Raw genomic sequence first — 12,184 nt, forward strand, 5'->3', positions numbered from 1 at the left:
TTGGCCAAGTTTATTGCTATGCAAATATATTATAGCATTTAACCTTTTGTCTTACAATGAATCAGTTTACATCTGTACACCCATGTAGACAGTCAGTTATATGCAAGTCTACTCTCTCACACTCAACCCAACATACTTCTTGCAAAGGTTCTTACAAATAAATTTAGCCTTATAAGTACCTACGCAGAATTTGTGATTTCACAATGATTTTACAAAAGCCACATGGTGCCCATATCTTATGGGTTGGGCTGCTCATTTGTTGCTATGTAGAAATAGGCACTTGTCTAGAATTTACAGGTGCTGAGGGGCAGTGGGCAAGATTTCCAGTGTGGAATGCATGTTGTGAAAGTGAAATGAGTTTCAATATGAAAACAAAGAGTTCCCATGGGCTGCTAGTTTACTTTGACGACGAGGGATTTTGTGACTTTTTAGAACTTCTCTTAGTGGGTGGTAAACTAAGCCTTCGTTTCTCAATCTTCTGTGCCGAGCCTGCAACTGTCCTGTCTGACACAGCTGTCAACGACAGCCAATGGCACGCAGTTACAATAAGGAGAAACTTTAAGAACACAACCCTTATGGTGGACAATGAGATAAAATGGGTTGAAGTGAAGTCAAAAAGACGGGATATGACTGTTTTCAGCCAAATGTTTGTTGGTGGAATACCACCGGAATTACGGTCTGAAGCGTTACGATTGACATCACCTGCAATCAAGGATCAGCTGACTTTCACTGGATGGATAACAGATGTAAAGGTCAACAACACGGAGTCTGTAATGATCGACAGTGAAGGGGTCTTACAGGACCTCTGTGGTACAGCCAACATATGCTTAAATGGAGGAGTCTGCAGTTTAATTAACAATGAACCAACATGTGACTGTTCTCAGACGGGCTTCCAAGGGAAGGACTGCAGTGAAGGTAAGACATGGATTCAGTTTAAACCATACAGTTGGTACAACACCTCCTCTGTAGCCTTTTCAGTCAGCCACTACATGCACAGATATTTATGCATACAAATACATTATGGCAATTACTGTCATCATCAGTCGTAAAGTAATGATTTCCCTTCCTCTATTTGGCTAAAGCCATATGTTTGTTTTAGATCTGTGACGTGTGCCATTGATCTGCAATACAGTTGTTTGTAAGGAGTGAATCTCCTGCAAGGCCTCATTAGCAAAACATGCAGGTGTTCTACATCCCCAAAGGTGTCTTCCATTCTTATCAAAGAGGTCCATGGGGATTGGTTGACCTATGAAATATCTCCAATGGTTTACCTCAAATGCAAGAACAGGAGTAATCATCTACCAAACAGATGGAGTAAACATGAATGATATCAGTGATGTCATACAGTATAGTCAGAAGCATAAAAAAAACATTTGCAACTGGCAACAGCTGAGATTTTTGTGACAGTTTCCAGTAATAGCAGTGTTGAAATAACAATAATGCATACTTGAAGTAGGCGAAGAAATGGTTTCTTAGTGAAATCACACAGAAATCTATTATAATCATATTGGATTATTTTCTAGTATAAAAAAAATATCATCTGGACACTGAGAACTTTTAGTTTCAGATTATGAATGTCAACCGAAGCATGACAAAGCAAGGAAGAGCATCTTCAAAAACTGTGTCCCTAATTTATTTAATAATCCTATACACATTAAAAAAACACAGGAGAAGAAAAAGCCAGAGCTAGAGACCAGGCTAATCAATACACAAAGACGACATGGTTCTTGTGAGGTAGGAAGAATAATATTACTCTGTCCTCGACCAATATTGTGATGATAATATCAGGATCTCTTTTGGGTATCATCCGTAGCATTGCTTGTAATGGAAATGTATCAGTATTCAGTTTATTCAGTGCAGTGCTTCCTACAGGTTGGCAGTTTCTGCTGTGGTGGGGAGGAGCGGGTTTGTTGGTCAGGCCGAGTGTCGATGGGGGAGGTGTGTGAGTGTGTATGTGTTGTTTTAATTATCTTCTTCCACTTTATCAAAAATACTGCTGGATTTATGAGCTTATTTAACACACTGGCTAGATATAATTATTTACATTTCATTCCAAAAGCATCTATACTGTATCTTTGTTCAAGCACATACATATTTTATTAACAATAAGCTCATTAGGCCAGCATTAGATAACTTGCTACTGCAGCATCAGATATTCCCATCTGATTGCCATTAGATACTGAGGAAAATATGAAATACCACTAATGATCTTTCATTTTCTACTATACTGTATTCATGTTTTCTTGACGGTGTTAACTCAACATAAGTGAACACAGATCATATGCACTGACTGACACATTGAGTTTGCAGTTGTTCATTAACAGACTTTAAGCAATTGATGTAAATACACCTTTAATTATTTTAATTGCTGCATATCAGTAAAAAGCACCCAAAATAAGCCTAGATCAGTAAATATACAGTACATGCACACACCACTCAGATGGTATAATTATGCTCTTTTTAAACTCTTTAGGTGCAAACTTGCCTACATTCTCTAATCAAAATATTATTAAAGGTTATGCATATCCCAGTTTAGAGGAGTAGTGATTTAAACAAGCAAATTGTCACAACTTATGTAGAAGACTCTGGTTTGAACCTTGTAAATCGCAATTCATGTCGACTTCTCTAAAGGCAACAATCTTTTTTTTTTTTCCTGATATGTAAAATGTAGGCCACTGATGAAAGGCTCATCTCAGGAAAGCTGTAGTAGTAATTGCTGATGTTTTTTTATGAGTGCATAATAAAGCATTTGCTGATGATAATGCATTAAAATATCTATAAGGATTCAAGTTATTGTTTTTGACCAAATATTTATAGGATAAGAGCCAAATAACATCCATAATAAATATTCTGGGCATTAAGAATATTCATTTTCATGTGTATTGCTATAATTATTAAGTATAACTTAGTGTTCTGTCTTTTTTCCATGGATTTATTTCCAAAGGTCAACTTAAAGTGGGAGCAGGCACAAGCTATTGTAATGATGTGCATTGCTTAGAAAAAAACAAACAGTTTGAATATCATTATTGTTTTTACACAAACTACTAGGTGAAAGAAATAGTGTATTAGAAGAAAACATAAGGAGAAAAGTGTGAGTTTGATTGTTCATTTAGTCTCTAATGGAGACATAATAGCAGATAGAAATCATTCACCATGTGTTAATAAAAGTGAATTGGGTTGGTGGCATGTTTATGTTTTTACAAAATGATAGAAACTGAATAGCGGAGATGGAGATAACATTTTCTGTCCGTTGATTTCTATGTGAAAAATTAGATGAACCTGACAGCCAACCTAAGTGGATACTGATTGAGTATTCTGTGGATGTAGGGCTGGCAGCTTAGCTTACTCATTTCTAAAGGGCTTTCTTCCTCTCTGCAACTAAAATGTAGCATACACAGTAGTGTGTCCTTTTGCTTGTGCAGTATCCCACATTTATCATATAGCAATTAGGCAACAAAAATAGATTGTCCACCCAACAAATGATTATGAGACATACAGTAACTGAGGATGGCTACCAGGTAAAACTAAGCACTAGCCTCTTCCTCTTTAGTTGAGCAATGGTTGAAGCACTTCCTTTGTGGTGTGAATCAAGCCTTATTTTCTGTTTTCATAGAACTGCATAGTGCAAGTGAGGTTTATAGAGAACCAATGTAAATGGTGATGATGTCATTATTCTATAACCATTACACTGTCAGTAAGTTAAAGCAAAACAAGTTGTCTTTTTCTCCTCTAATGTTATTTCCCTGAGTGGAGTTGGGTTATAGTCTTCCAGAGTATAAGGTCATTAGATAGTAATTAATGGCAAAGTAATTTAGTTCAATCAGTTATGATCAAATTGATGCTGCTGTCACTCAAGAATAGAACACACCAATTCACTAAGTTATGATATAGACATAAATTACTTAAACTATGAAGTCCATTGGCAATTGCATCACATTTAAAAAAAAAATGTACAACTAACAGTCCCCTTAATACTATGATAGCATATAAACACTTCAGATTAGATATTTCAGTGTCAGGGTTATGTTCACGGGTGGTTCTAAATGAGATACTGCTTTGAAATCTGTAGTTTTTTCTTCCATACATCTTCTGTATTTCTTGTGAGTGAGTATGTCTCATTAGTCAAGAAATTACAGGAATAGATCCAAATTTTCACACCAGGGTAGCTGCTGATGTTAATAGTTTCATGGCCATGAAAGAATTAATTAGTTTTATCATTGCATCTTTACGATGAATGATGTAAAAGATATCATCCTTGTGCTGCATGAAGGGTGAGCATTTATTGTTTAAAGAGGTCAGTGTAATGAATATACCATGGCGCTGGTTACCAGACCCATTATAACCACGGAGCTTAATATTAATGTTTCAATTTATGGTCTAATCACCTTCCTTGTAGTGTGCTCATACAGTATGTACTTATATAGAGGAGTGTTATTCTCTCCTGGACTAGCTTAGTTACTTGAAGTTTGATGAAGTCGATTTTGTTTTCAGCATTGTGGTAGGTACGTGCCTACTCCTGTTCAGGTAAATAAATCATATACATAGAAAGATTAGATTTGAAGCCCTGAATATTACAGTGTTCATTTGAACTCTGCTGCAGTGGCAGTGACAGTCGGTTTTTCCAAATTTAGGAGTTTTCCTGAACGGAGAATTCATTTTGGGAGTTTGATGATGGTGGGTGACAGAACATCCAGGAAGAGAGCAGCATCTGAAACTCAACATATAAGTCTATATTCATAGTTGTCCATCTGCTCTCTTATTATATTCATATCTTGCCTGAATTACAATTTCAAACCACAGAAGAAAAACGACATGTTACTAAGTGCCTAATAGTAAAACTCCCTGGATGTAACTGACATATTGCTTGTTTGTCTTTGAGGTTTCTGTTGTTTAATCTTGTGAATATAATAACTTCTGAGAGCTGTCTTGTGTCATCACTCCACACATGCAAAGCACAATGTGTGATAGAAAAGGTTTTGCAGTCATGCTTCTGCTCTGGCTGACTTACTTAAGCAAAACATGAGTTCCACATGTTGTTGTACACTTAGACAAATTATATGTGTCCTTGTATTCATTTCTATATGAGCAGGTAGTGTGTGGATACAGTAGCTTGGTTGATCAGAGTAGCTGCACTGTAACAAGACATTAAAGTTGCAGGCCATGCAGCCAAAACAATGAGCTGAGCATTTCTGTGTTCATGACTATGAGCATCCTCTCTTGTATTATTTGTAGTCATCTTATCAATTTTCAATATAATACATTGATTAGTACAGATTTAAATTGAGCTGGACTACAGAGCGGAGCTAGACATTTACAAAAGAGATGAAAAACATTCTTACATAAAGAATGGAAAAATACCAGTTTAAATGCAAAATTGGGAATGTTTGGCCTTGGAAAATCACATCCTTTCTGTTTATGTGCCTATAAAAAAGGAAAAAGCCCCCAACCTGATTCTCCATGCCTACCAACAGAAAAAAACAACTGCTCTGAGTTAACAATTATATTCCTTGACATATGTCAAAAATGAGTCTATGCAGAACTGTTTCCATCAACTATATTGTGTGTTTTTGTCAGCTAGAGCCATTGTATTTGGCACCAGACCATATACAACTTGGTAACACTAGCTGCAATGAAGAAAGATTAGTAGTTTTTCATAGCTCATTTCAGTGTGGCACCAACATTGCAAAGCCACATTCAATTCCCACTAGAGTCATCTATGCTGAAATTGTATGAACTCAAGGTACCTTGAGTCACTTTGGATGAAAGCATCCACCAAACAGTATCTTTGCTGCTAATTCAGCATTCTAGAAGGTACTTTTTGTTTCCTCCACCCTCAGGTAATGTGGTATCGCTGCTTGTTTTCTCACCTTTCTGAGCTGTGCAGAGGAGACAAGCAATAACAGCAACACATTTCTGAGCATGGAAAACCAGAACATTCATTTAACATAGTGATTAAAGCTAGTGTGCTAGCCAGGATATTCACAAATAAAAGGTCTAATCTCTGTCAATCAGAAATATGTATTCAACAGTAGAAACCAAATTTAACTGTAAAAACTGTAGAAATCTAGCTTGGCAGATACAACGTACATTAGCAACAGACAGACCCTCTGTTAGTTTACCTAATGCTCATACAGTGATTCAACCCTAAAGTACATTGAAGTTTAAAATGTACCTATCCATTAAATCATTTAAAAGCTGTTGTATTACTTTGATCAGATGAAAGGATTACAGGCTTTGCCACCAGACCTGTCAACTCTCCCCTGCCCAACCACAAGCTTGCACATTGCACCGTGCACACAGATACACACATGTACACACACACACACATAAATCCTTTTGATCGGTTAAAACAATTATTCAAATGCACTGTTCTATGGCCACTAAGTTCCCAGAATCTGTCCTCTTGTTTCTCATTAGAGAAATAACATAGATGCATTGCATAGCTCCATATCTTATCCTGATAAATGGAATGATGTTGTTTATTTTATTGTACATTAGCTAAACATAAATCAGTCCATGTAAAAAAGTAGGGCAGACCCCAACTAAGACTGTCCAGCATTTTGTCATGTTGTGCATTATGTAATTCGCAGGATAACTCTTTAACATTGACTGGAATACAGTAAATAAATAAATGTGATTGCATTTTACTAATTTTTTTTATGATTTTAGCTGAGCATAGCTTCCTGAAACTGACATCACTCATTGCAGCGCAGACAGTCAGATAACTTAAGCCACTTGATTAAGCTGCTACTGCAAGATGATAGGGTACCAAGTAAGACAGTAGCGTACAGTAAATTAAATCATGTCACACCTATTTTCACATTTGTCAAAATCATCATCTTTTTCAGAGCTCCATTGCAATAGATTTCTTCCTGACTGCGATATGAAGGAATGAACAAGACAATTTGATTTCTTATTACTAGTATTTAAGGTTTCCTGTTATGACTGAGACATCATTTATTAATTGAGGAATCGCAAATGTTAGTTTTTTATCACAATGTAAATATTTCAACAATCTACTTAATTAAGCAAATGGGGCATCTGATAAGAACTGTTACAGTCACTGCCTCTTAGTGGAGGAGTAGAATCACATTTTATATCTAGATATTATGTGATTATATGACATTTTTCTTTATGTTTAATGTAATATATGTTGAATGTCTCAATAGTGGTTGTTTGACTGTCTGACTGTCCTTCACCCACACTTTTAAATGTGATGACTTTGACAGAGGTAATGTTTTCATCATCTGTCACAGCTGATAGCACTTGGTATGTGGAAGGTAAAATGTGTGAAATACTTGCAAATTGAATACTGGGACTGGATTGAGGGGCATTTTTTTCATGATAGTCTACAGTCTACGTTTTCATTCAGTCAGTCATAAAGTGCACTTCTTGCCCAGTGAATTGGTGCAATTTTTGGCTTTTACTGGGGCTCCAATGTAATACGTTTTTTCTACTTTGCTTAGCCTGATTGAGCTCCCCAGGGAAAACAGGAAAAAAAATATGGCTCTTAAGCAGCTAATCCTTGACTATGTTCACCAGCTAGCTACTGAACACAGTCTAGTGTTTGATGATGGGCAGGTATCATATGGTTACCTTACATTGCAACTGGATTCGTAATATCTTGACATCATGAAATCATATGAGAATCCATCTTGTCAGGATTAAAGTTATGTGCTTGTGTCCAAACCACTGGTGGTTCAGACCAATCGGCATTCTTAATCCAGCTGCATCGCAAGATAAGAAGGTGATAGACAGATGGTTCAGCCAATCTCCTGGCAAGTATTTTTTTGAAAGTGCCTGCCCTTTTCCAAACCGTTCCCATGGATGATTATCAGATGGTTCTGTGGAACACACCATCTGGCGCATCAGGTTAATCATTTTGTTGAAAACAGCTGCTGGTCAGGTGATTATTTGTCACTATAAGGAACACCTTTAAAGTACACATAGTCATTTTATGCATTGTTATTGCAAAATGTTATTATAATGCAATCATGATAGAATTTGGCAATCCTGACTACTGCAGGACCGTAGTGGCATCAAGTATCCAACAGCTGATGTCGTGCAGGACATTTAGTGAGGCACTGTAAGACTGTGCAGCATCTGAACTGTGTGTTTGTTTCTATATGGGGAATCAGATCAATTCAAAGTGAAATTTCAGTTTGGTTGAGGCTCAGGCTCTATGCCTCAAGACCTGCACATTTTGTTCCAAATTGTTTCCCCAGGGCCATTTCAACTTCACACAGTAAGAGCAACAACAGAGTGAAAAAGTAGGCTGGGTTATATTGGATATTGGACTATAACAGCAACCACACTGAAGAAGAAATCTTACTTAAAATTAGTTAAAGGTACAAGAATATGTATTGAATGAATAAAAAGTTCCAAAGCTATTTGTACTGAAAAATATCTTGTGTCTGATCATGATATTGTGTTTCCTGGCACTGTGAAAGTTAGGTATACATTGAGCACTGGAAATATTAAGACATTAAAGCAATTAGGTCTTTGAATTTTAATCAATTTCTAATAAAAACAACAAAAATGCTCCTGCACACTGTTAACACATATGTAACATGAATTAAGTAGCTACTACATCAGTTTATTAAATTCACTTATTTTCTTGTGTTTGACATCTCAAACCTAGCGCTATAAATTTGAGCTGATTTGTATGGATGCTTTCATGTGAATGACATCTAATTTTAAGTGTTCCTTGTGTTCATATATATGAACTGCTCTGAGAACTATAGGGAGATTTGAACAAGCGCTCCCTTTTAGGCATGTCTGTCATTGTATGAGCGCAAAACCATGTGACCTCACTGTATCTCTGAAAGTGTCATTCTGTCTAGAAGCCTCCTGCAGCTTCACTCAGACAAAAGCAGATTAATAGTGCGCTGCTGTCTCTGAGTCCAAAGACAGATATTGGGATCAAAAGATTAGAGGGATTTTCCCAGAGGATTTTTGCCTTGTTTAAATACAACTGCTCCCGACTGTCAAAGGGTGTTTGTGAAATTCTTTGACACCAAACTCCTCCTTTAATGGGATTGGTCCCACAGCAGAGATAAACCAACAAGTCTTTAAAGTTAAATAGCCACAGAGGTTGTTTGAACTCCAGAACGACCTGGTTTCTAATCAGGCACCTCTATCCACAATTAATAGCAGGTCAACATTAAAATAATGATGTTTTATGATGTGACTGTCTTGTGGTTAAGGTCTGGTTAGGTTTGGCATAAAAAACAATTGGTTAAAGTTTTTAGGTTAAAATAATCACTTGATGGATTAAAATTACAACTTCCTTAACGTTAGGCAACCGTTGTCATCATGGCAACAGGTAAACACCACAGCAATTGTAGTTACTTCAAAAAGCAAAATAGCAGTCCTGACTCATGGTTGGAAATGGAAAGCAAACAGTGTTCTGCTGCAAAGTCCACTTTTTTGCAAGTTAGGCTCTAACCAGCCACTCAAACCACCACCTATGAATATGGATATTTGTCAACTTAAATAGACGTCATCTGAACTGTGTCACTTCTGTGGCTCATAATTACCACAGGCGCTAGATGGGGTCTGTCATCCAATATCTGACTTTTTGCTGGATGAACGTTGAAGCGACACAGAATAAAGCTGTTTAGAGGCGAACATTTACCTCTTTATATTCCAGGTGGTAGATATTTTCACTTTGAACGTACGTTACCTTTGATGCTGCTGGTTGAGTGTCATCCTACATGAGAGTAGTCTGAAACACTAAAAAAAAAAAAGTAGGAAGTGCACTGTCAAAATGTGAAAGCTGTCATGCCAATGATAAAGCAAAGACAAATCAGTCTTTATGAATAGTTTGCATGACTTTGAAGCTCTTTGTGACTGTAACAATGAGTAAGAACTGTACAAATAAACATGACTATAGTGTTGTCTGGGTTATGTGGCAAATTTTGAGGGATTACCTGTTCCTTATCTACAAATAAGACGATTTCACAGTATATATTTACCCTATCTTTACATCTTGAAATCTTTGAAATAATGATTAAAACAGTGCTACAGTCAAAGCAGATTTATTTGCCATATATCATTGCATTTTTACCAGGGACCTCTTTTGACTGTCCTGTCTTTGTGTGATGTATAATAGAAAGGAATGTAGCTTAGTGTTAATACTACAGCTGAGCTTTATTTAATGCTCATTGTGCTTTATTAATTTTTTTAAAACTTTAGCAGGAGAGCTGCTCCTCAGATAGGGATTTGTCACACATCAACTGTGAGAACCACAACCACAGTTTCCTTAAGCAACTGCTAAGCACATTTAGCTACAGTAGAAAAGGTGTTTGCTGAGTATTGGCGCATATTGCTTAAACATGAAGCTGTGAGATCTATTAGAAAATCTTACAAATAAGCTGAGCCCATACTTACAAATTGATTTCTTAATTCTTCTGCCAGGCCTTATACTCAAGTGTTAAACAGCTACTGCATGGCCAAAAGATTTACTCCACATCTGTAATACTATCCTAGATATTGTCAATCCTGGGATTAAGGTTATTAGAACTACTTTATAAGCTGCTCTGATTATCCCGTTGGATCATTCTAACCCACAAGATGTGAAAGAATGGTGAGGTCTTCAGCACATCTGCTCTGCAAAATCCACTCTGTGTGGTCTGTCTCTTTGGAAATGTCTGGATTGGTACTATTGTTCACATGGCATCTGTCCTGAGAACCTTGATGTTGATGAATAACTGTTAGAATGTATTCAATTAATCATATTTAAACCATAGATAGTTGGTGTATCCCATTTTTGTGGTTACACCTATATTAGTACTTATTGTGATATGATAGATTGTTGGCTCACCTCAGCCACCAGGACACATTATTTATATGCTAGTTTTCAGCAGCAACTCTCTTAGAGTTATTTGACACTATCCTATTTTGAGGATATCGGACCCCCTGATAAGGGCCGTCCGTTCCCTGTATGACCGGTGTCAGAGCTTGGTCCGCATTGCCGACAATAAGTCGGACTTGTTTCCAGTGAGGGTTGGACTCCGCCAGGGCTGCCCTTTGTCACTGATCCTGTTCATAATTTTTATGGACAGGATTTCTAGGCGCAGCCAGGGTGTGGAGGGGGTCCGGTTTGGTGACCTCAGGATTGGGTCACTGCTTTTTGCGGATGATGTGGTCCTGTTGGCTTCATCAGACCGTGACCTCCAACTCTCACTGGATCGGTTCGCAGCCGAGTGTGAAGCAGCCGGGATGAGAATCAGCACCTCCAAATCAGAGGCCATGGTCTTCAACTGGAAAAGGGTGGAGTGCACTCTTCGGGTCGGGGGCGAGATTCTGCCTCAAGTGGAGGAGTTCAAGTACCTCGGGGTCTTGTTCACGAGTGAGGGAAGGATGGAGCGGGAGATCGACAGGCGGATCGATGCGGCGTCTGCAGTAATGCGGACTCTGCACGGATCCGTCGTGGTGAAGAGAGAGCTGAGCCGAAAGGCGAAGCTCTCGATTTACCAGTCGATCTTCGTTCCTACCCTCACCTATGGTCATGAGCTTTGGGTAGTGACCGAAAGAACAAGATCGCGGGTACAAGCGGCCGAAATGAGCTTCCTCCGTAGGGTGGCTGGGCTCTCCCTTAGAGATAGGGTGAGAAGCTCAGTTATCCGGAGGGAGCTCGGAGTAGACCCGCTGCTCCTCCGCATCAAGAGGAGCCAGATGAGGTGGTTCGGGCATCTAATCAGGATGCCTCCCGGACGCCTCCCTGGTGAGGTGTTCAGGGCACGTCCCACCGGTAGCAGACCCCGAGGAAGACCCAGGACACGCTGGAGAGACTATGTCTCTCGGATGGCCTGGGAATGCCTCAGGGTCCCCCGGGAAGAGCTGGACGAAGTGACTGGGGAGAGGGAAGTCTGGGCTTCCCTGCTTAGGCTGCTGCCCCCGCGACCCGACCCCGGATAAGCGGAAGAAGATGGATGGATGGATATTTTGAGGAACTGAATGTCAACAGTGTTAGGGAATTTTCCATCATTAATATGCACTCGGTCAAACTAGGCTTTGCGGTCATAGCAAGGCCTCACCAAATGATAGGGTTGGACACTGTCCCCCTTTGAGATAGTGGTAAGCAGTGTGTCTGCTCCTTTTGGGGAAAACAGGAGGCACTCTGATAGTGTTGCTATAGCAGCCGAGGTCAGATATGTGTTTGACTGTTTTCCCTGAATGG

At 38.6% G+C, this 12,184-nt stretch overlaps 1 protein-coding gene across 2 annotated transcripts in view; it reads left to right on the forward strand.

Annotated features, from left to right (window-relative positions):
- The first annotated feature begins 203 nt into the window (after positions 1-203).
- The window catches only part of LOC128373367 (neurexin-1a), a 257,924-nt gene continuing 245,943 nt past the window's right edge, over positions 204-12,184 (forward strand). For both annotated transcript variants that reach the window (XM_053333666.1, XM_053333665.1), the window contains exon 1: positions 204-915. In XM_053333666.1, coding sequence (XP_053189641.1) covers positions 204-915 — 712 coding nt within the window. The remainder of the gene's footprint in view (positions 916-12,184) is intronic.

The sequence above is a fragment of the Scomber japonicus genome, chromosome 14 (genome assembly GCF_027409825.1).
Source record: "Scomber japonicus isolate fScoJap1 chromosome 14, fScoJap1.pri, whole genome shotgun sequence".
Classification (NCBI taxonomy): Eukaryota; Metazoa; Chordata; class Actinopteri; order Scombriformes; family Scombridae; genus Scomber; species Scomber japonicus.